The sequence below is a fragment of the Dunckerocampus dactyliophorus genome, chromosome 15, assembly GCF_027744805.1.
Source record: "Dunckerocampus dactyliophorus isolate RoL2022-P2 chromosome 15, RoL_Ddac_1.1, whole genome shotgun sequence".
Taxonomy (NCBI): domain Eukaryota; kingdom Metazoa; phylum Chordata; class Actinopteri; order Syngnathiformes; family Syngnathidae; genus Dunckerocampus; species Dunckerocampus dactyliophorus.
The window spans coordinates 23,546,049-23,571,518 of NC_072833.1; the positions used below are offsets into that span (position 1 = coordinate 23,546,049).

The window sequence follows — 25,470 nt, forward strand, 5'->3', positions numbered from 1 at the left end:
GCGACACAACATCAACATGCAGCCATCAATAACACTTTCTCTGCAGGCCTGAGACAACGCCACATTTTCCAGCGAGAAGAAATGTTTGCGAATGTGGAATCCATAAAGCCTAAAACATCTTTGTTGACAGCGAGAATCCGTGACGAGGTTGTAGGCAAACAAACAATACTGCATATGGAGTGGAAAGTGCTCCAGCACGCTAGCGCCAGAGCGAGAAGATACAGTGAAAGAAATCACAGAAATAATACAAAAATAAAGCTGAGGTGGAGAAGCCACGTTTAGCCAAAAAGCAACCGCAAAGGAAAGATAACAAAGACATCAGATAATCGTCTTATTGGAAAAACGTCTAGCTGCAGCGCCAGAGAACCCGGGTGACTTCTCATCAGGCCTGGTTCACCCCATCCTGCTCACGTCCAGTGGATGGGATGGGGGTGGGGGGTTCACCGCTGGGCCTCAGCCCTCAGGTTAATTTGAAGGTAAACAAAAGTTTTAAAATAAGCTTCAAAAGAAAGTCTGTGTTTCTCAAAAAATGTCTGGGTTATTGTACAATATTGCACGTAACCAACGAGTCCAGTTGTCCTGTACGGTATCATTACGCGTCATCGCGCTCCGCTTTCTTGACTCACCCTCCGTGCCTTTTTTTACTGAGCGCAACTGCTAAATAACCTAACATGGGGCCAAAAAAAAGGTTGTGTCACGATCTATGTGTTAGCCTGCGTGACAGTTTAGTGTGTTTACACTTTTATGCCTTAGTTCCTGTTCTATGCTCTTATTTTGGTAGTACTTCCTGTTTTGCCTGGTTTGTGTCCGCCTGCTTTGCTTTCTTCTTTATGTCTTGCACCTGTTGCTAATTTAAGTTGTCCTATTTAGTTCAGGTGCGTGCATCTTTCTGTGTTGTTGCATTTCGTTCCTTCGTTCCTTCGTTCTTTCGTTCGTTTCGTTCGTTCGTTCTTTCATTCGTTTGTGTCGGTGTCTGTGTAAGCCTGACACGCTACTGCCAAGCGTTCTTTATCGAGTTCCTGCCGCTGCGCTGCAGCCATCATTAAAGATAAGTTTTTCCTGCAACGAGTGCCTGCTTTCTGCATACTGGGGTCATCGCCACTATGCCAAGAACAAGACGTGACAGAATGCAACAACCAGAAGAAGATGACCTCGCAGAGAGCGATTTCTGGACCTGGCAGATCCTAAAGGCTATGGAAGAGGAGTGCACAATGTTCTCTCCAGAGGAGCTGGAGGACATGGTGTGGGGACCGGACGGCACGCTTATTCCTATGGCGTGGGTTTACCCGGGACCCGCCAAAGACACATCTGATCATCCGCGACGCCAAGGCATGTTTGGACCGGCTCCAGCGAGAGGTTCACGGCGTAAAAGGGTGAAGCCACTCAACTCCTCCTCGCCACGCCAAGCAGAGGTGCAACTCCCTCCTTGCAATGTTGCTGAGTGCCGGCTGATGGCTCAGCCCATTACGGTCCCCGCTCAGCGTCAGCACGACGAGCTCTGGCTGCCCCCCTCCTCCGTTTCTCCGCTTCCCACGCAACGTCAAGAGGAGGTCAGTCTCCCTCAGATTCCCGCGTCCCGAAGCTCCGAGCTCCAACTGCCCTCCGTTGTTTCCAAGTTGCTTCCCAGGCAACGTCAAGAGTCACAGACGCCGCTGGAGCCCACACCACACAGCTTCAAGCTTCAGTCCCTCCCGGTGTCCGTGCCGAGTTGCTTGAAGTCACAGACTCCCCCAGAAGCCACACCTGGCTGCCTCAAACCTCATAACCCCCCCGTGCCCACCCCGCGGCGTTTCAAGCCCGTTCCAAGACCACGCCTGAGGCCACCTGCAGTTCTGTTTGGGAGGTCAGAGCAGGTGGAACTCCTGACCCACCTCCAAGCCCCCCTCCTCCCTTCCCTGGTTCCGCCGATGGCAGTGAACGGCGTCTGGGATCCGCCTTCGGAAGGGGGGGCTAGTACTACCAGCTGTGAGTTAGACGCACAGCTAGCTCCTCCGTCTGCAAGCCAAGACGCACAGCTAGCTCCTCCGTCTGCAAGCCAGGACGCACAGCTAGCTCCTCCGTCGGCAAGCCAGGACGCACAGCTAGCTCCTCCGTCGGCAAGCCAGGACGCACAGCTAGCTCCTCCGTCGGCAAGCCAGGACGCACAGCTAGCTCCTCCGTCGGCAAGCCAGTACGCACAGCTAGCTCCTCCGTCGGCAAGCCAGTACGCACAGCTAGCTCCTCCGTCGGCAAGACAGTACGCACAGCTAGCTCCTCCGTCGGCAAGCCAAGACGCACAGCTAGCTCCTCCGTCGGCAAGCCAAGACGCACAGCTATCTCCTCCGTCGGCAAGCCAAGACGCACAGCTAGCTCCTCCGTCGGCAAGCCAAGACTCACTGCTAGCTCCTGCTGCTGCTAGCCAAGACACACGGCTCACTTCTGTTCCTGCAACACTGGACGCAGGGCCCACTTGTCCACATTCAAGCATGAACGCAAATCTCAGTCCTCCACCTGTAAGTCAAGATGCGGGGCTCACTGCGTTGATAAAGGACTCACAGCCCACTCCGTCTGCTAGCCAAGACTCACAACTCTCTCCTGCTGCTGCTAGCCAAGACACACTGCTCGCTCCTGCTCCTGCAAGACTAAACGCAGGGCCCACTTCCCCGCATGCAAGCTTGAACGCAAAGATCAGTCTTCCACCCGGAAGTCAAGATGCGGAGCTCACTGCATCAGGAAAAGACTCACAGCTTGTTCCTCCTGCTAGCCAAAACGCACAGCTTAGTCCTCTACCTGGAAGTCAAGCTGCAGGGCTCGTGGCAGCAAGCCAAGAACAGCAGCCCGCTTCGCCTGCTCCTCCTTCAGTTCCAGAGGACGAGACTCCTGCATATGTTCCGCTTTCAGTTCCTGTCCTGGCGTTTCCCACACGTCAGCCGGCTTCGCCTGGAGTTCCCGTCCTGGCGTCTCCAACACGCCACCGTGCCCCAACTCTTGTTCCCATTCTGGCATCTCCCACGCGCCAGTTGTCCTCTGCTGAAGTCCCAGCTACTGCTCAGCTCTCCTGCCAGCTCCGCCAGGCTCACCATCCTGGCCGCCCTCCGGAGAGGTTCCGCCACTCACTCCGCCGGACCTGCCGTTCTAGCCGACCGCCGGAGGGGTCCCAACTCCTTTGCCAGGCTCACCATCCTGGCCGTCCTCCGGAGAGGTTCCGCCACTCACTCCGCCGGACCTGCCGTTCTAGCCGACCACCGGATGGGTCCCAACTCCTCTGCCAGGCTCACCATCCTGGCCGTCCGCCGGAGGGGTCGTGCCGCTGACCCACCACCGGTCCTCCCACCACCCATCCCTCCTTTTTTCTTTTGTTGTGACTTTGGACTTTTCGGACGTCTAGGATCCGTCCTTGAGGAGGGGGTACTGTCACGATCTATGTGTTAGCCTGCGTGACAGTTTAGTGTGTTTACACTTTTATGCCTTAGTTCCTGTTCTATGCTCTTATTTTGGTAGTACTTCCTGTTTTGCCTGGTTTGTGTCCGCCTGCTTTGCTTTCTTCTTTATGTCTTGCACCTGTTGCTAATTTAAGTTGTCCTATTTAGTTCAGGTGCGTGCATCTTTCTGTGTTGTTGCATTTCGTTCCTTCGTTCCTTCGTTCTTTCGTTCGTTTCGTTCGTTCGTTCTTTCATTCGTTTGTGTCGGTGTCTGTGTAAGCCTGACACGCTACTGCCAAGCGTTCTTTATCGAGTTCCTGCCGCTGCGCTGCAGCCATCATTAAAGATAAGTTTTTCCTGCAACGAGTGCCTGCTTTCTGCATACTGGGGTCATCGCCACTATGCCAAGAACAAGACGTGACAGGTTGTGCTTATGGGATTAATATTTCCTATGGAAAAATTCATTCAATTTTTGTATGTTTCGGTTTTCCTCTGACCTTTGGGAATGGATCAATGGCAAAAACCGAGGCACCGCTGGATTTATTTGTATTTAGCTGCTCATCAGGTCAGGAAATGTGTGTCAGACGGGAACAGAGTGAGACCTCTCGTCAGTCATACAATCGTTTTGTCTCTGTGGGGTGGGGGGGGGCAGAGCTGCTAGCATACAGACACAGCAAAAGACTGGAGCTTTGTGAGGAGCAATGCAAGGTAAGTTAGGAGGGGAAAGATGCTTGCAAAAAGCTACAGCCCCCATGTGGGAATATCAATAATGAGCAAGGTGAGCCCTTCAACACGAACGAGCTACCATTCGTAAGTGGTAGCAACATAAAAGGCAACCAAACAAACCTGCCGCCCTTAAACATAGCCACCCGACACAGTTTTCCCATCTGGGGAAAACCCCCCACAAATACCGAAGATTCTGCGCCTTCGTCCTGACAGTCAACACTCACTGAGATGTCTATACGTAAATACAAACGGAACAGCACAAAAGGGGTGTGCGCTCACATAAAGTCATTGCCAAGGAAATGCTGCTCTTGAATACAGCTCAAGGGTCAGCATTTCAAGAAATGCTGCAAACGTTTGACAGACAGTATGAATTGCCTGTGAGAAAAGCACGTCACAAACGCCAATTCCACAACCTTACAGAAGGATAGATGACGTATTAAAGGAAATATCGCATTATTATGATATATTATTATTATTATTTATTACATATTATCTTAACAAGGGCTTATTTGGCCTCAAAAAATGCTGACAATAACATCATTTGGCGTCAATCTGTGGGACAATAAACCTTTCAAAACGCGGCTGCGTTGTTTTGTGACTCGGTTAAATCAAAAAGTTTGTTTGTCCAGTCCAATTTGTACATTGTACTTTTCTTAAAAGTTAGTATTCAAATCTCGTCTCGTGGACCCAATCTCGTGCATTGTCTCGCTTCGTGAGTTGGGTGTCTCGTGACACCCCTACTACATATCCAGGTGCCAAAGGGGGCGGGTCTTGCACAGAAGTTAGACTAGAAGCACCACTAGAAACTAGAAACTGGGAGGAAGAGGTGAATCCAGGATAGAAAGGTTCTCAGCAACAAAAGACAACAAAAGGCTTATTTAGAAGACTAAAGGTCATCGGGAAGCCTCTCTGCCGGGCAGGATTAAGCCGAATCTCGATCCGAGATGGCAGTATGGACGTATTGATGTTCACGTTCCCGTGGGGAATACTCCCACATGGTGGTGTCATTTCATTTGTGGGAACCATGACTTCAAGCAGACATGACTTATTTTGTTTTGAAATCAATCTGACGTGTTGGTTGTGAGGTACGCGCCAAAGCAACAGGTGGCGCTACAACTTCGAAGGACATTTTGGCCGATCAGAAGCCCAAAGAAAGGCATTTCTGGAAAAGACACAATATCAACGAATTGAATGGAATAAAAGAATCATTCCAGCCGACTCACCCGTCATGCTCTTCACCGAACATTGGCTGTTCTTCCTCTTCCTCTTCGGGCCATTGAGCCACCTGAAAGAGAAAGTGTAAGCAAATAAACCTCAGCTCAAATGTGGCAGCGATGATCTCATCTTAAAGAAACATCGGTTCGACCGCCAAATTGATGAAGTGCTGAAATCTGTGCATGAACCGTCATCGGCTCACCGGGAAATACGGGATTGATAATAAGGCAACTATGTTAGCAATGTTGGGAATCACCACCGCATCAAAACAAACTTTGGTGGGGAGAACAAGGCGAGCGGCACAGAGGAATACGACGAAAGGGAGCTCTGCTTGAAAGCGCGGGGAACACCGCAGCCTGTCAAGATCACAACCCGGCAACTCGGAAGTGCCGAGCGGCGGAGGGAAGAAAGCTGAGCGGGAGATGAGGAAAAAAGCCTCATGAGGATTAGCGAGTGTCGGAGCCAGGAGTGATTCCGCATCCCAAGAGTGCAATGCTCTGCCTTCCCGCCACATCAAGGTCGTTTATGGCGGGATGAGACTCCCATTATCAAGCGCCTTTGAATGATTTTTTTTTTTTAACTCACACTAGCAGATTTTAGGTCAAAAAATATTTATTTCTCCGACAATAGGCTGTTTTTTCCGCCAAAAAAAACATCTCTTTCACCTGGTAGTAGTAAAATGTACAGCATACATGCACGACTGTTGACAAAAAAAGCCCACAATTTTTACGTTTATGTCTTCATGCTTCACTGATCATGTTTTTCCGATTTCACACTGTTGTTGGGCAGTCCTGGAACGCACCATGGTGGCTGTGCTGAGATGCAAAAGTTCGTTTGGCTCCGTCAGCACAAGTTTCTGCAATCAATCCGGCCTTAAAGCGTGCTGCGGCGATGCGAACCCAAATGAATATACCGGATGACGGCAAGTCATTAGTGGAATGTGAGACACGCAGGCAAGCCGTGTGGATTATGTAGATGAGGCTTCTCTGGCTAACTAGCGTGCTATAAGGCACACAGAATGAAAGTCGGTAACTTCTGTTGATAAATACAGTGGTGTGAAAAAGTGTTCGCCACCCCTTTTTTTTGTATTTTGTATGTTTTGTATGTTTGTTACACTTAAATGTTTCAGATCATCAAACAAGTTTAAACATTAGTCAATGACAACACAGCTGAACACACAACACAAAATGCAGTTTTTAAATGAAACTTTTTATTATTAAGGGAGAAATAAAAATCAAAACCTGCATGGCCCTGTGTGAAATGTGATTGCCCCCCAAGGAAAAGTTTATAAAGCCATTCCTAAAGCTTTGGGACTCCAGCGAACCACAGTGAGAGCCATTTTCTAGTGGTGAACCTTCCCAGGAGCGCAACGACGACTCATCTAAGAGGTCACAAAAGACCCCACAACAACATCCAAAGAACTGCAGGCCTCACTTGCCTCAGTTAAGGTCAGTGTTCATGACTCCACCATAAGAAAGACACTGGGCAAAAACAGCCTGCATGGCAGAGTTCCAAGACCAAAACCACTGCTGAACAAAAATAACATTAAGGCTCGCTTGATGATCCCCAAGACCTTTATCACAAACGCTTGATTGCAGTTGTTGCTGCTAAGGGGGGCCCAACCAGTTATTAGCTTTAGGGGGCAATCACTTCTTCCACACAGGGACTTGTAGGGTTGGATTTTTTTCTCCCTTAATAATAAAAAGTTTCATTTAAAAACTGGATTTGATGCTCAGTTGTGTTGTCATTGACTAATATTTACATTTGTTTGATACTGTATATATACAGTATATATATATATATATATATATATATATATATACAGTATATACATATACATACACCTGTATACACATTACCAAGCATACATACATGCCATGTAAGGCAACCTTCACTTCACACACAAAAACAAGTTTTTCCGAGCTTGCAAGTGAAATTTCCCGAAGGCCCCATCATGCTAATCATGTTTGTCATTCCCGAAATGTCTTCACTTGCACAACCTTTCAGTATAGTGAATTAGCCCACAATGTCAGTTTGGAATCCATTTAGTTGCCAGATATCGTTCAATTTTGCACTTCTGAGCCGCCATTTAACAATTAGTCAAGGATCTGTTGATGAATCCTGCTACCGAGTGCTCTTCAAGCTCATGGGGCGAGATATTCCAAGTGTGGGCAGGACCATTATTGTCACTAAGAGATGAGAAAGAGTGGTTCTGTGGCGCTGCCAATCAAAACTTCCTGGCAAAGATGCGTCACTTTGGCTTCACGGCCAACCAGAAGCTGTCAGTGGCCAAGCGGGAAAACAATTTGATGCGACGTAGCGGCGGAAAAGAAAAGGAGGATCCGCTAGCAGACTGACTGCTACTCAAACGTTTAACATCCGTCTCTTTGCCAGCCGCCTTCAACACTCGTGACTCCGCGCTGAAGGAAACCGGTGTCAATCTTAACCGCTCAACATCTGCACACTTCAAAGCTGCTTTGCCTTGTTGCGACAGGCTCTGACGCCTCACACAGCAGAGAAAGGACAGGGAGAGTGTGCATGAACGCGTCTCCCAAGCGTGAGGCGGCGTCAAAGAAAAAGAAAGTGAAAAGTGAAGCAAAATTCGACGTCGTAAAAATGCTCCGAAAGTGTATAAACATGAATGAACATTGGCTTCGTGCAACAGTCGTGAAGGATAAAGATGGTATCCTTGCATATGTGAAAAGATTTGCTCCTATGAAATGGACAGTGATAACTAAGCAGTGTAGTGCTCTCATTACTGAGGCTCTCCTTCCTTCCCTTGCAACGCCCCTTCCAGTGTGCAGACAACCGGAAGGATGTATTTCATCTTTTTAGGAATGTATTTTATGTGTTGTGTGACCAGTGTGAGTGACTTAGGTGTTAATTTAGGTATACAGTCATCTCTTGCTTATTGCGGTTAATCGGTTCCAGACCCGGCCGTGATAAGTGAATTTCCATGAAGTAGGATTCTTCATTGATAAATGTAATATTTTGGTAGTTAGACAGCTCAGTTAGACTCTAACAATTAGTTAGACTCATAGAAAATATGTTTAGGACCTTCTAAATACGATTTTAACATTATTAGAGCCCTGTAGACATGAAATAACACCCCTATAGTCACCTTTACACTCCGGTTACCCAATATAGTAGACTTCCATCCATTCATTTTCTATGCCGCTTCTCTTCATTAGGGTTGTGGGGGTATGCTGGAGCCTATCCCAGCTGACTTCGGGCGACAGGCGGGGTACACCCTGGACTGGTCGCCAGCCCATGGCAGGGCACATATAGACAAACAACCATTCACACTCACATTCATACTTATGGACAATTTAGAGTCGCCAATTAACCTAACATGCATGTTTTTGGAATGTGGGAGGAAACCGGAGTACCCGGAGAAAACCCACGCATGCACGGGGAGAACATGCAAACTCCACACAGAAATGCCCAACGGAGATCCGAACCCAGGTCTTCCCGATCTCCTGACTGTGACTGTGTGGCCAACATGCTAAGCACTAGACCACCGTGCGGCTATAGTAGATATAATAAGAGAAAATAAGACATAAATAATAGAGACGCACACATGTCAGCAGTGGGAGAGTTCCTTGTTGTCCGGTTTCTGTACAGTACTTTCTTCAATGGCTACTGTCTCTTGACTGTAACATTACTGACACCTAGTGACCAGTGTAGAATACTACATACATATCATCCATCTTTGAATGCGTCTTCTGAATGACTAATATTTGTATTTCACTTAATTTAGCCTTTTTGTGGCTTAATTTAGCCCTAGAGCTGCAACAGTTTTTTGATTAATGGATGGTTAATCAACTACCCAATTAATCAACAACTATCTTGCCAATCGATTATTCTTTTTTTCATTTAAATCTGTAAATATTATCTGATTTCAGCCTCGCAAATGTGAATATTATTTAATTTCCTTAGTCATCCATGAAAGCAGACCTATTATCTTTGTGTTTTAGCCAAAACAAGATGCTCACACATATAAGCTTTGACTTTGGAAAACAGCGATGGGCATTTTTGCCTCTTTTCTGATACAGTATGTTGCGGACCCAACCACCAAGTGTAGGTGTTTGCTTCATAGTCATTTGGTCCATCTATGGCCTAACTGATTACTCCATTAATTGAAACAAGCTTCAGAGTAATCGAGTAAGAAAATGATCATGATTGTATTTTTGTGTAGATTTATTGTTTTACTGAAGCTACAGTATTTGACAAACATTTCGATTTTGTATTATTTAACATTCTTTTAACAGACTATTCAATAGGCAACCTGGTGTTTGTGCACTTATCTGCTCTGTCAGTTCAAATCTTCTCTTTCTTAATCCGATGCATCGACTAACTGAAAAAATAATCAACCGATAATCGGTTATTAAAATAATCGGTAGTTGCAGCCCTACCCAAATTTGCTTAAATATGCATATTTTTTAATAATAATGAGCCACAGTCAACCCGGAAAGAGCAATAATTTATTCATTAATATATTTTCGATAGCGTGACGCTGTGAAATCCAAAGCGCATCGTGGTGAGGGATTACTGTAACTTCCGGTTTACCGTCAAATTTGCCATCAGAGGAACGGACGGAGCTCGCGTGTTAGGCCGAGGACCTCCTGTCGGCTGGACTTGCCCTCCTGAGCTTTGCTTGGTGCTCGAAAATGATGCAAAAGCCTCCGATTTGAGCTGCGATATCGCTTGCAAAATAGCACTCATGGAAATACTAGTAGCCTGGTAGCCAAACATTAGCTCAGCACTACTGGCATTTCAAAACAAACTGAAAAAGTCTTGTCGGGTTAAGCTAGCAAACGTTCAGCAGGGTTCATAAACATCTCCAAAATCGTACATACCTATTTGTACTTATGTACACTACGTGTTTATTCCGCTCTATCATCATAAGAAGGGGCTGTCAATAACACCAACATTGTGTTTCTACTTCTAAACTTTCATTACGAATATGTGATAGGAAAGAAATTGTACTGAACAAATAATCCTGTTCAAACTCCTCTTAGCGACTTCTACGAGCGCAGGGGTGTGCTGACTTTTTTCCAGCGAGGGCCACTTAGTGAAAAATGCAAGCATGCAACTCTGCCACTTTGATATTTTGTAAAGCAACGCATGTACTTGTAGATATGCTAAGAAGTGATATACATTTCATGAAAACATTGCATCTCAGCTTTGTCTTGCAGGTGAAAAAGCCGATTGTTAATATCAACTTCACTCTTTGCTCTTTTTTCCCCTTCATTTTTGTTGTTTTTCTCATTTATTTTCCAAATTTCTTCCCGTAACTTTTCGTCTCATAATTATGATTTTATTCCCATAATATTGTGACTTTATTCTTGTAACATTATAACTTTTTCCACAACTTCATTTTCAACTTTACACAACTAAAATTAGATTGGTTTTCTTTTCTACTACGACATTATTCTCTTAAAATAACATCTTTTTTCTGTTTAGATTACTGAACTTTTATCTCTAATATTCTGCCATTGTTCTGGTAAGAATACTGCTGTTTTTTCCATTTGTGCTTTTAACTGTTTTTTAATTGTTCAAAATATTTAAACGTTCTTCTAATAATTAAGACTTTATTCCCATAATATTTTGACTTTATTCCTGGAATATTATAATTTTTCTAATTTATTTAATTTAATCTAATTTGACAAAATTTACAACTTTTGTTGTTTTGTTTGCTTTTCCTAATATTACTTAAAATTACTTACAATTTAAAAAATTAAAATTTTTTACATATTTTTACTTTAATATTTATACTTCATGCAACAAAAATTATCTTCTTTTTCCAAATAAAACTACGACTTTTTTGTCATAAAATTATCATTTTTTACTGAATAGATTGCAACTTTTTTTTTCAAATATTAGCCATTGTTAGATTATTACTGTTTTTTTGTTATTGTTTTTCTTATTTTCCAAATATTTCAACTTTATTTTTTCACCTTTTTGCTGTAATCTTTGTCTATTTTTGTTTCGTAATATTATGACTTTATTCCGTAATGTTATATTTCTTTAACCAACCTAATATTCCAACTTTATTTTCTTTTGTTTGTTTCTCATAATTTTCAAGTACTTTTTCTTTTATATTTCAACTAAATGCTACTAAAATGACATTATTTTTCCTCATAATACGAGGAGTTTATTCCTTTAAAATTGCGACTTTTTTTTCTCATTATAGTAAGTTGGACTTTATTTTCATAAAATTACAGCTGTTTTTTCCATTTTAATTTAAATGTTCCAGCTTTCTTCTTGTTTATTTTCTTCTCGTAATTATGACTTGATTCCCATAATATTGTGACTTTATTTTCGTAATATTATAACTTTTTCCTGCAACCTAATGATCCAAAGATTCCAGCTTTTTTTCCTTCTTTTGTTTGCTTCTCATAATATTCAGACTTTTAAAAAAATAACACGGTATTTTGATAATATTTCAAATTTATGCGACAAAACTGATCATCAGAACATTACAGTGTTATTCTTGTAAAAATACAACTTTTTCTTGTTTGATTACAACTTCTTCTCTCTTCGGATTTTGACTTTATTCTTGTAAAATGACTGCAAATGTTTCCTTTTTTTTGTGAAATTATATTTTTAGAATGTGCCCCGAGCCACACTTTGGACACCCCTGTACTTGCGTGAAAGCCGAGCGTGGAAAAAAAGACATGAGGTGTGTGGCGGTGATGGGAGGAATGTCCTTGAGCGACGTGAGCGTCATGTGACACGACAAACGGGGTGAAGAGTGAAGCGTTTAGTTTACTTTCTGTGTGCACTTTAATGGCTCAGAATGTTTGGCCACATCCACCCCCCCCCGGCCCTCCTCCGTGCTGCGTACGTTCACAACAACACCGCTCAGACATGAGCGGGCCTGCACCATCAAAATCATTGCCATTGGAATGTGCGCCGTCGCAAGTTGAGTCACGGTTGCGTTCTAATACACACACACACACACACACATTGAAGTAAACACAATAACACAGAAACTTGTTGTCTCTCACTTGGCTTCATCTTAAACACACTGTTAGCTCACATTACTCACACACACACACACACACACACACACACACACACACACACACACACACACACACACACACAGCTGTTGCAAGCGTGCAGCAGATGTTGTGCAGCTGAGCCAAGCCCCCTCCCCAAACCCAAAAAGGAACCCTTCCCGTAAAAAAAAAAAAAAGCTTGTTATTCCTGACCTGGTGACACAGCGAGGTTGCAAGATGTGCATGGCAAACAAGCAATCAGGTCCGAGTCGTAAAGCGTAGCCGTGCGCTGAAGCAGGCTTCCTCCCTTCAGCAGACAGTCTATGTTTAGCTCCCTCGCTCATCAAACGCACCCCGCCGATCCCTCTCTCCCGGCCTCCCGCAGGCACCGCCCCCCTCCCGGGCCCTGATTGGCTCCAGAGCCGCCTTCATTAAACCTCATTGATTATTAAACAGCCTCAAATGCCAACAGACCCAGCGGGTCAGGACCTGAAAGACCTGCAAGAGCCTGTCATCACACAGCACAACTATTTCGACTAAGAAAGCCTCAACGCTCATGAATAGAGACTTGTTTGAAAAATAGAATTTTCTGGCTTAGAATTGAGACTGCAATTCTCAGTGACTCATTTTTCCAACAGTGGGTAAGCGCCATATGCGCATGGGGCGCCCCATTTTGAGTAGGCAATTTCTGTATTTAAAGGGGACCTATTATGCTTTTCCTCTTTTCTGACCTCTAAATGTTGTTACAATGCTGTATTCTTGTGTTAAATGATGCCAACGCGTCAGATAACGAGGTTTGCACATTTGGAAGTGAGCCCTGAAAGCAGTTTTGGATGGTTCTGCACGCTGTTTTTTTTTTTAACACCAAGTTTCACTGATGTCAACGCAACCCGGACTTCCTGATATGCTAAACGCTGTAGGCCTGACCTCTCCCCGCTCTGCTTCGCTCTGCTCTGTTCACCGTGTGAGCAAGTGCAGCTCCCAGGAAATGTTGGTTCGGGTGTGCCTGAAGAGGCAAGCATCAGGCAGAAGTTGTTGGAGTTGCTGATTCCTGGCCAGCAAGAGAAAAATATGCTGGACTTCAGCCAAACTGTTGCTGAAGTCCAACACCTTTCCAACGTTACTTGGTCGTGTTGAAGAGTCAGAAGAGCAAGCTGTAAGTAACAATTGATCAGTGTCCTAACTGTGTTTATTTTGTGTAAGTAATCAAACAAAAGGAGTTCGGCAGCTGTCCCGAAGTCCTCTGGAGCGCTAGGGAGTGTGACCAACCACAGCGGACTGGGCTTGGCGGGAAGCGTACCTGGAGGAGGGCCAGGGGTGGCGTAAATTACACAGGCTGTTTAGGCGGGAGGCAGGAAACCCAAGGAAACACTGTAGGAAGAGGTGCAGAGTCTGGAAGATCTAGAAAGCTCTCTGTGCGAGTTATCGTGTGTAGCTGCTCTATAGGAGTCCACAACTCAATACAAAGGCCCGAAAATGAGTATATAATGGGACTCACCTATCGTGCCTACAGTATATAGCCCACTATTAAAAGACCTCCAAAAACCTCCCACAAGGTTTTATGCTTATATATCCGTGCTGTGACCGTGTACTGTAGTAACAAGCACATTCATCATAACATGTAATACTTACAGCATTTTGACGTATTTTGGTAGTTTAAGCATTAGTGGAACTTCCTTCCATGGCGCATTGATAGTCACCTAGTGTTAACGTTTCCAAACTCCAAAACAAAAGCACAGCAGCAGTGGTGGCAATTCCAATATATAGCGTTACCTTTCGGTGGTGGCCTGATGCGTTGTGAGCGAATGTGTGGTGAAGCTAGTTGCTAGCCGGCTAGCAGCTAGCTGGTGTGATATGGCGAGGTGTCACTACGACAGTAAAGTAGTTCTTGGGCGTAACAATGTTAATAATAATAGCAATAATAATAACAATGTTGCTGTAGCTTGGTTAATATGCAGGTCACATTATGTAAATGGAAAAAGCTTTATAGGCGGAATAGTTGCATCCCATTACCTGCATTCTTACTTTGGTCTTTTTACCTGTTTCTGGATCTTTAGAACACACATGTCTGACATAAGGATTATGGAGGATGTGCAAAATTCCAAAAAAAGTGGAATACATTTGTATGTATTAACAGCTCCAAATGAACTGAATATGTCAATCAAGCTAAAAGATACCACACAAGTCTACAAATCTGTTTATCTAACACTAGTCTCTTTAATAGTCAAAGTATTCAGAGATTAATACATTTAAATATGTACATAGTTTGATGAGACTTTTAACGTCATCTTCTTACAAACAACCTGATCTACCTTTTTCGTTTTTTAAGAGACTTATGTCTCTTAATATTTCTCAGGAAAAGGACAGCTGTTTTTTCCATTTCTGCTGTTGTTTTAGTTTTTACATTTCAAACTATTTAAAATGTTCTTTTTGCAAATGTTCTTTTCGTAATTATGAAATTATTCCCATAATATTTTGACTTTATTCTCGTAACATTATAACTTTTTTCAGAAAAGTTTCCAAAAATTACAACTTTATTTGCTGTTTTGTTTCTCATAATATTACGACTTTTACATAGTAACACCTTTTTCTTTAATACTTAAACTTTATGCTACTAAAATTATGTTATTTCGATTCTTAATATTATTACGTTACTTCTCCTTAGACTGAAACTTTATTCTCTTAATATTTGACTTGTAAAATTACTGCTGTTTTTTCTATTTTTGCTGTTATTCTTTTTGTTTTCTTCGATCCATTCTGGAGCCTATCCAAGCTGAGGCAGGCGAGTCGCCAGCCAAACAACTTGCTTGTGGCTGAGCTGATCACCTGCTGTAACATGTAACTTCTTATATTTCAATAACTCCATGAATAAAAACAAAAACACAAAAACATGAAGAAAAAGTGGGTTAAAGATCTGGTAATGTGAATAAATATATTCCATCCATTCATACTACAAATGAGCTTTTTTGTGTCACTTCTTTTTGCCGTTTTTTAAAAATCTCACACACAAAACTGAGCAGCAGTGCGTGCTTTTTAGATGGGGGACGGGCAGCGCCCGCTGCTCGTTGAGAAGAGCAATACAGTAATCCCTCGCCACTTTGCGCATTCAATTTTGCAGCTTCACTCTATCATGGTGATTCAAAAATATATTCATGGTTGAATGCGTCCTATTATTAGTAAAAAAAAAAAAAGAAGCATATTTAAGCAAATTTGACATATTTTTGGCCTACGTGACGCATCACATTTACAAGCGTTAAAAATGGCTAAATGAAGTAAGATACAAATGTAAGGCATTCACATGACGTATTCAAAGACGTTTTGATGATATGTCGTATTCTACACTGGTCACTAGGTGATGAGACAATAGCCACAACAGAAAGTACTGTACGGAAACAGGAGGTAAAAAAAGAACAACAACAAGGAACTCATGTGTCTACGAGTATATATTATGTCTTGTATGTCTTATTTTCTCTTATTACGTTGACAATATTGGGTAATATGAGTGTACAAGTGACTATAGTGATGTTAATTCTTGTCCAGAGGGCTCTAATAATGTTAAAAACTGGTCGTAAACAGGTTTTCTATGCTCTAACTACAAAAATATTAAATTTCTAAATAAGGAATCCTACAAAGGAGGGATTACTGTACCTGCTTTCCTGTCAGAGTCCCCAAAAGACTCTTCACTAGATTTGTCCTCATTCGCTTTTTTGAAAAAGAGTATCTAGATTCTAGACCGGTCACAAAGTCACTTAATTGGCAACATTGACCCCTCATGCTACATCTTCTTATTCTCTGACAGAGCAGGGGCGTACAAGGGGTGTTAAGGAGCAGCGTTATGATGCCATCTATTGGACCGGGTTGGAAGGACAAGCTCCATGTGTTAATGAGCGAGGGCCAACAGTTATTACAGGTAGTTCATACGGGAAACACTGGGAACGGGACGGTGGCCCCTGAGGTAAACAACAACAATAAAGTGTCTCTTTCAAATAATCATATCATGACGCATGCTGAGATTCACACCCAGGCACAGACAACAGATCCCATTCCGCCCCCTCTATTCAAGACGACAGGCCCTCGGCTCAAATGAGCGTCACTCATGGGCCTGCCTGGCTTGATATTCAAGCCCCCCCTGCGCACAATGGGCTCGTGATGTAATCAGTCACACAATCCACAGCCATGGAGACAAATAACAATGCTTGTTAGCGCCAATGACAGGACATCCTCACGGGAAGGAAAATCTGAAGCTTGTTTACACTTTCAGGCTGGAGCGCACCATTAAAACCTCCGCTGGACCGTTAAAATCTCAGATCTCTCACTGCTTCCTTTCATGGATGTTTGATTGGCGGCTCCCAGGTGTGGAAATCAAAAGGCACACCTGACGACACACCAGCGTGGCGTAAGCCCGGGCTAACGCCAACGCAACTCGGTGCAAGCGCCGTGTGAGCGGGCGCATATTTTTAATCCACGTGTGAATTGAGTCCAGGCTGGCAATAACGTCACCACAGTGGGCGGGGCCTTCTCCGGAAAACATGAAACACAGAGTCTTTAGCGGGCTGTAACAGACAGGAAGTACACAAATTTTAAGTCCTTGGCAGAGGTAACATGTGGCAATGATTCTAACAGAAGGCGCCACACCTTCTTATTCACAAGGACGCACACTCTGTGCCCGCAGGCTGTCATGTGTCCACAGGCTTGCAATATTTCAATGCATTACAGCACGCGCACTCACTCGGACCGGGCCGACTGGCTGTACCGGTCCAAACGCGCAAAGGTTTGTTTTTTTTTTTAATTTAGAAGACAGACTTGGAAGAATCACACCAGGAAAGACTGGACGTGCTGCATTCGTGGGAAGAGGGAAATATCCCACTCGGAGGAGCCCTCCTCAACGCGCTGCAGGCAACGTCAACAAAACAAATGGCTGGCGACAGTGAGAAATACTACCCTCACAGCAAAACTAACTACAGTGGACTCCCACACATTTGCGGATTTTTGTTTAAAAATATCTATATTTTAAACTCTTTAGGCCTTTTTTCCCACAAAATTCACCATAACTGCATAAAATACAGTGAAACCTTGGTTAGCATCATGTATCCTCTCTAGAAAGTGTGACTCTAACCAAAACAGACACTAACCAAATGAATTTTTCCTGTAAGAAATCATGTAAATCCAATTAATCCATTCAAGAAAGCCAAAAATGTTAACACAAAACATGCTTTTACAGTTTTGCAATTATAGTTTTACATGAAGAAAACAATTCTAAATGCATATAAATGATGAATGAAAGGGATAAATAAACACTTAAGATTACATTTACCCTTATTGAAGTCGTGACCAAAGACATGGTGTGGCAGCGAGAGCAACACCTTCCTCTTCAACAACAGTATTTCTCACCGTCTTTACCAAAATGCTGGCACTTGCAACTTCCTTTGGCTCCGTTTTGGGTGATTAAAGTGAAAACACTGTAGAAGAAGTAACTCATAGCAAAACAGGAAGGTGGTAATGAAAAGGAAGGTGTTGATCTCGCTGCCCCATCATATTTTTGGCAACAATCACATCTTCAATGACGGTAAAAGTAAACTTAAAGGGTCACTGACATGATTTTTCAACTTTGCTTAAATATGTTCCATATTGTTTGTAATTATGTTCTATGTTGTTTGTTTTTTTTAATAGAACGTTCAATTAGTAAAAAATTAAATGTTTGTAGTGCTGTCCGCCATTTTGGGACCCATCTTCTTAGACCAGGGGCGTTTCCCAAGCGACGTCAGCACAGTCGAACTCCACAAGTAAACAAACTTGAGAGAATGGACGAGATGTTTACTGTGATTACAGCAAAGATTTGACTGATATATCATTAGTTGTCGGGGAGGAAGAAACATCTGGAGATTAAATAGAGAAGTGCAGAACATGGAATTAATCGGTATTTATTAGAACCACTGATGTTGGGACTATATGTCTGGTGCTGAGGTGTTCGATGACAAAGACATGGAGATGAAGACTGGTCGGCTTCAAACACAAAATGGTAAGTGCAAATTACCTTGGAGTTGCTTATCTTTGAATTATTGTTTTAAATCGGCTTCTTAATGAGCGTAAAGGGCTCTTCGGGGCCTTTCATACTGCATTTGTTCGTTGGCGCCACGGCGTCAACATATCTCTGTGAAAGTAAGTTTTATAACATGTATAATGCTTTGAATGTTTGTCGCTATGGTGGCATAGTGTTTGCAATACTATATGATAATACAGTATATATGTAAACAAGACATGACTTAGTGTGTTCTGTGGAAACTTTGACGCTTTTCTCCTCCTTTAGTCCTGTTGCTAGCTTCCTAGCATCCAAAATGTGTTTATATCGTACTTGTAAAGGTGTTTTCTCATAGCAGCCTTCAGTGAAATGAGGCAGGCGGTGCTCCATATCCCATCCACCGAAATTAGCATTTGCTTCGTTCACCAGACATCCACAGCTCTGCCTGAGGCTGGCCACAGCATTGGTACGCTTTCAATACACCTCGCCCGGCCACGGGGGTTCTCCTGGCATTCACAGCTGCATCCAGGTTGCTCACAGCATGTTTCCGCTTAAAAAGCATCTAGCCTGGCCATGGCAAATGGCCCCGCTGTACAATGTGGCTCTCCTCCATAGCTACAACAGCTCATTGTAGTCTAAACCTTCGTCTTTTGGAAAAGCAAACAAACTTACAGTATCACTCGGACACTGTGAACAGCCAGCGGCAACAAAACGCTTTGGCATGACTACTATTTTGATGAAAAATGGACCAGATGAGATGAGTGACCTAACTCCAGTGTGTTTTTTACTAGCCTAAGATGAGAGCCATCCCTATGCCGACGTCACTTGGGAAATGCCCCCGATTCCGACCGAGATCAGAACAAATTCCCGCCACGAAGTTACTAATTTAACGTTCGCATTAAAAAAAAGGAACAACGTAGAACATAATTACAATCAATATAGAACATATATTTAAGCACAGCTGAAAACTCATGTCAGTAACCCTTTAAATGTTCATTTATCCCTTTCATTCATTGTCATTTATATGCATTTAGAATCGTTTTCTGCATGTAAAACTATAATTCTAAAACTAGAAAAACTTGGCGCCTTTCAAAACACAAATAAAAATAATAATACAAAAGAAGAACAGCCATACACTCAATACGAACATCCTAGGTAAAGAGCAATAAGCAGTTTTGAGCAGGTGAGCTTTAAGTGGTGATTTAAAAATATCAACAGAGTCCAGTAGACGGGTGTGTAGTGGAAGACCGTTCCAAAGTCTGTGTGCTGAGCAGCTGAAAGCTCGAGCACGGACAGTAGTCACCTTCAAACACGGAGTGGCGAGCAGGGCAGCGGGTGATGCACAGAGTGAGCGGGACGGGATGTGGGGAGAGATCAAGTCATGAAGTATGGGGGCTCCAGGTTACGGGGTGCTTTGAAGGTTATGAGGAGGAGTTTATATTGAATGAGTTGTCAGACAGGAAGCCAATGGAGGTTAGAGAGGGTGGGCGTGATGTGGTCAGAGTACTTAGTGTTGGTTATAATTCTGGCAGCGCAGTTTTGGATAAGCTGAGTTGATGGGTGTGTTTCTGTGGAAGACTCGTGAGAAGGGCATTACAGTAATCAAGGTGAGAGGTGACCAAAGCGTTAATGAGAAGTTCTGTTGAGTTCTGGGAGAGAGAGCGTCGGAGTCTGGAGATATTGCGAAGATGGAAGACGGCTCTACGTGAATTATTAATGTGAGATTTGAATGAAAGTGTGCTGTCAAAGATGACTCTGAGGCTCTTGACTTGAGAAACGGTAGGAACTAAACAACCATCGATGGGCCTTGGAGAGCACTGACTTCGAGCCTACAAGAAGAACTTCACTTTTATTGCCATCGAGTTTGAGCATATTTGTGGACATCCAGTTGGCCTGGAGACAGTCTGTAAGGGCAGCACGGGGTGATGTTGAGGAGAGCTTGGTTTCGAGATAGATCTAAGTGTCATCAGCGTAACAATGAAAACAAATGCCAAAATAACAAAAAACATTACTGAGGGGAAGAAGATCAATTCTAAACAGTAAGGGACCGAGAACTGAACCTTGGGGAACACCGTGGATGATTGGTGAGCATGCACATTTAACATTGTGACCATAACTAAATTGCGGTCGGTTGGACATGTAAGAATAGAACCACTGTAAAGCTGTGCCAGAGACCCCGATGCAGGCTAAATGATCCAGGAGGACAGTGTGAGATATAGTATCAAAAGCTGTACTAAGGTTGAGGAGGACGAGACTGGAGAGAAGGCCGGAGTCTGCTGGAGACTGGATATGAATGAGAGCTGTTTCAGTACTGTGATTGGGCTGAAAACCAGACTGGACTCAAAGAGATTGTTTGTAAGTAGATGGTCCTGGAGTTGAGCGGCTGCTATACGCTCAAGTATCTTGGAAATAAATGGAAAGTTTGATATGGGTCGGTGGTTATTAAGAACAAGGGGATCCAGACCAGGTTTTGTTGGTGTAACTGAGGCGGTTTTGAGAGGAGAGGGAACGGTGCCAGTAGACAAGGAGGTGTGAACAGTTTGAGTGATAAGAGGGGAGAGTGTTGGTAAACATTCCTTAACTAATGCAGCTGGGAGGGGATCAAGTTGGCAGGTGGAGGACCTAGAGGACCCGGAAAGCTGACATGGTACTAGTGGGAGCCAAAGTGCAATGTCTACAAAGGATGGTACTAGCAGAGATGCTGGATGACTTAATCCGTCATCTGAGGACCAACGGATAAAATGGAGGACGAGGCGGTTAGCAAGGCCACTGACCAAAAGGCCGCTATAGCAACGTCCATAGCTCTTAGTTTTACATTTTTAGTTTTACATGCATAAAACCATTCCAAATGCATATCAATGATAAATGAAAGGGATAAATGCACATTTAAGGTTACTTTTACCTTCAGTGAAGATATGGTTGCCAAACATGATGTGGCAGCGAATCAGCACGGACACCACCTTCCTGTTTTGCCATGAGTTATTGAGCTCAACCCAACTCCTCAAGTGCCAACATTTTTAATTCAATAAATAAGTAAAAAAGCGTCAGAGAGAGAAGCTATCCGAAAGAAGCTATGGTCAGGATGCCTACTGGATTCAGGGCACGTCTGACCAGTAGAAGGCCTCGGGAAGACTCAGGACACGGTGGAGAAACTATGTCTCTCAACAGGCCTGGGAATGCCACGGGATCCGCCTGGGATCCTGCTGCCCCCACGACCCAACCTCAGATACGCGGAAGAAGATGGATGGACGGAAGAACTGGTGACAAAACAGGAAGGTGGTGTCCGTGTTGATCACTTTGTCAACAATCACATCATTAATGAAGGTAAACGTAACCTTACATGTTCCTTTATCCCTCTCATTCACTGAAACAAGAGGAGAAGAACAAACGACAAAGCGCTTCTCACCGTTTCTCTTCTCCCTCTAATGGGTTAGGGTCTTGCTCCTTGGGCATGTGTTCCATTCACCTTAATTCCATCCAGCAGCCAATCACGAGAGACTGAGGCAAGCCCCGCCCTCGGATGCACGCTTGTCATTCGCCGCTCGGGAGGGGTCAGTCGCCGAAAGATGACAGGGTCTAGTCCCTGCCGTCTCGGGGCAGGGGGAGGGAAGGGCGACAGCGGAGTGGACGCCCAGAGGGAATGGACCCCTCGTGAGAGCAGCACTCAGACTGGGACCCACGAGCTTCTGCTGGGGGGTGGGTTGGGGGGGGGGGGGCTGATGGCTGATGATGGAGGGGGAAGAGGGATCCAGTCTGGAAGACAACAAGACACAGTGAGTCAAAATGACTTACTTGTTTTATGTTGCAGTATCGGCACACAGAAAATGAATCCATTTTACTGCAGGCAACTGCAGATTAACAACCAATTTGCAGTGGAAAATGGAAGCGTGTCCTCTGCTATTGTTTTGTAGTCTTGCCTTTCACTTCCCATGTGACATCTCGTATGTTTTTTGTTCAATGAAGCAGATGTATCAGATGTTTGAAACAGAAACAGAGTTCTCCTTAAAGGGGTCCTATCTTGCTCATTTCAGGGTTTTAAAACAATTATATTGGATCCCAGTGGGGCTCTACAGTAAGTTTTTAAAAGATAAAATCCTCCATAGATATCAAGTTGTGTCCACGGTAAATCTGCATTCTTCTCCTGAGACACAACCTGCTCCCCCCACCCCGCCTGTTGCGATTGGTCAGTGGTCGCCTCCAGGACCATTTGCAGCTCTTTTTTTTTATTGGCCCAATCTAAGAACACAATTAAACAAGCCCAAAAAACAGGAAAAAGGCAAAGTCTATCAAGAAAAAGTTGAAATGTTTATACTAATAAACCTCGTAATGATAATAATAATACCATAATACAGTAATCCCTCGCCACTTCATGCTTTGATTTTTGCAGCTTCACTCTACTCTTCAAAAATATATCAGTTAATAAATCATGCTGTTTATGGTCTATGATTAGTAAAAAGAAAAAAAAGCATATTTGTGCAAATTTTGCATATTTTTGTTGCCTAAATTAAGCATTTCCAAGCATAAAAACGGCTAAATGAAGTACAATAAAAATATAAGGCATTGAGAAGACACATTCAAAGACGTTATGATATGTAATATTCTACACTGGTCACTAGGTGGCAGTACTGTTACTGTGATGTTGGGTGAGACACACAAGCATCAGACAGGTTTGAATGATCTCACAACAGGCAGAATAATCCCTAACACGGGCAACTGTTGCAGCCGTAACCCACGCCAAGCTAAAACTCAACCCCCGACATCACTTCCTGTCCGCCTTACACTGAACTCTCCTAGAACCATTTAGCGCAACAGTCACAAGCATGAGTCTTATTTATATCTTATTTTCTCTTATGTCTACTATATTGGGTAATAGGAGTGTAAAGGTGACTATAGGGGTGTTATTTCATGTCTAGAGGGCTCTACTAATGTTAAAAACATATTTAGAAGGTTGTAAACAGGTTTTCTATGCTCTAACTATGAAAATATTCCATTTATAAATAAGGAATCCTACTTTGTGGAAATTCACTTATGGCAGAACCAATTAGCCGTGATAAATGAGGGATTACTGTATATGATTTCTGAGCTACGGTTCTATGTTGGATTGCTTTTAGCCCAAAGTGTGAGGTCGTCCTCCTCTTGGAGGTGCCAGAGATTTCAGGGAAGGTGCAGCAGCTGGCAAAAAATAAATAAAAACATTATTTTCCTGACCTTTCAAGGCAAAATAGGTTATTTTAAGCTCAGAAAAGTCCAGAAAATATGCTGCAGAAAATCATTATGTGTGTAGGGGCTGGCGCCAACTGTACTATGTTTGTCTCGCTTGATGAGGGGCTTTTCCTCAAGCGGCGACAGCAGCCGAGGGATTCCTGGTGCTTAGGACGGGACAGGGCGGAGGTGAAAGGTGAAAGTGGTGTTGCTCCAACACCGTCGCTCTTGGAATGCGAACGTCATGTCTGTGGGGTTAAGTGCTTTGAAGATGAGCAGTTGACTAAACTCTGTGTTTGTGTGTGTGTGTGTGTGTGTGTGTGTGTGTGTGAGAGAGCAGAGCAGGTGGGGGGTTGTGGGGGGGTGGGTGGTGTTTGATCCCTTCGCCTCATCAGTCCTCTCTCTTGTCCAAAGAAGGCTTTATTTTTCCCTCCCGTTAATCTTAGCTTCAATGCTTCTCTAATCCACAACAGTGGGATAGTGAGTATGAGAGTGTGTGTGTGTGTGATATTATTATTGCTATTACTGATAATAGACAGATAATAAAGAGCTAACACAGGCAAGCAGCAACAAATCAATACCGCACAGCATCACAGGCTTTTCAGTCAAAGCTGCGACACCGCCAGCACCATCAACCCAGTCCTGGCGAAAACAGTCGCACTCAAAAAAAGCTACAGTATGCCGGCTGGCAGTGAATGTCGGGGGTTCCTAATCAAAGGGCCTCTCTGCTGGTACGAGTGGCGCTAGCCTCCATGCCACTTGTTTGTTCACTCCTCTAACAATTTGCCACTTATCGTGGCGGGACAGCGTGGACAGCAGAGCTCCACAAAGAAACACCAGCAGAATGTTCCTCTTCACCGTCACCTTCATCCTCTCCAAACGCACAAAAAGCCAGACGGCACGGGCACAGCGGGAAGGCTGCGCTTTCCTTTCCGTCACATTTTCAAGGAAATCTCCATTTGAATGGGATATATTTTTCACATATCCAAAGAATTTCAGCGCTAAGCCACAGTAGGTGGGCTCTTCCTGAGGCGAAGAACAAGATGTTATATCTCCACTTCCAACATGCTCACACCAGATGTGAGCTTCTCGGGCCTTCAGAACTGAAGAGACAATAATAAATGCTAGCCACACACTGCAAAAAGCAGACATGTGAAATCTAAATGCTTGTAACGGTAGCAACCGGACGGAAAAACTATTCAGGTGCCGGTCAAATGAGGTACAATCACCAGAGGTGGGAGCAAGTCAGTGTTTTGCAAGTCTCCAAGTCAAGACAAGACAGGATGAGTAAAGTCCGCTTGACTCGACTCGGCTTGAAATTGTCGAGTCCTTACAAGTCATAAGCACTGTTTCGTGTCTCCCAAGCAAAATGCGATTTTAACAATGTGAACTTGACAAATACAACAAATGCATTTTGAACTGAATTAAAATAAGGCCAGTGTGACAACACAGAAAAAGAGCGCTGACATAGCATTATACAATAATGCCTGCAACCCATTATACAATACACAGTCTTTGTTTGCTCTAAACCTGATTGGACATTAGTAGATGCATTCAATGAGGCAAATTCTGTGGGAAAATATGTTTTCCTGCTGAAAATGACATAATAACAATTCTTTGAATGGGGACACGTTTTACTCAACACATTCACTGAAAAATAGGGCTGTCAAAAATAGGGCGTTAACGGCGGTAACTAATTTATTTAATGACGTTTAAATTTGTAGCGTCATTAACGCATGCGCATCATGTCTAGCCACACCTCTCTGTCTTGACGGCAGACGGGAGCATACTGTAGTGTATCTACACCGTCACACAGAGTCTGACGCTCTTTAATAACTTTATTCCGCCCTGAACACATCAACAGCAGTGCAATTCCAACACCATACATGGGTCTCCATCT

The 25,470-nt window shown here is 43.7% G+C and overlaps 1 protein-coding gene across 7 annotated transcripts in view; it reads right to left on the bottom strand.

Annotated features, from left to right (window-relative positions):
• Window positions 1-25,470, bottom strand: part of LOC129168095 (thyroid hormone receptor alpha-B) — a 132,491-nt gene that overhangs the window by 16,745 nt on the left and 90,276 nt on the right. For 4 of the 7 annotated variants that reach the window (XM_054752969.1, XM_054752965.1, XM_054752967.1 and 1 more), the window contains 2 exons: window positions 21,775-22,121; window positions 5,351-5,412 (listed from right to left, as the gene is read on the bottom strand). In XM_054752969.1, coding sequence (XP_054608944.1) covers window positions 5,351-5,412; window positions 21,775-21,830 — 118 coding nt within the window. In that variant the 5' untranslated portion in view covers window positions 21,831-22,121. Of the gene's footprint in view, window positions 1-5,350; window positions 5,413-12,562; window positions 17,769-21,774; window positions 22,122-25,470 lie in introns of those variants that run through there. The other 3 variants (XM_054752970.1, XM_054752971.1, XM_054752964.1) reach the window with 2 other exon arrangements.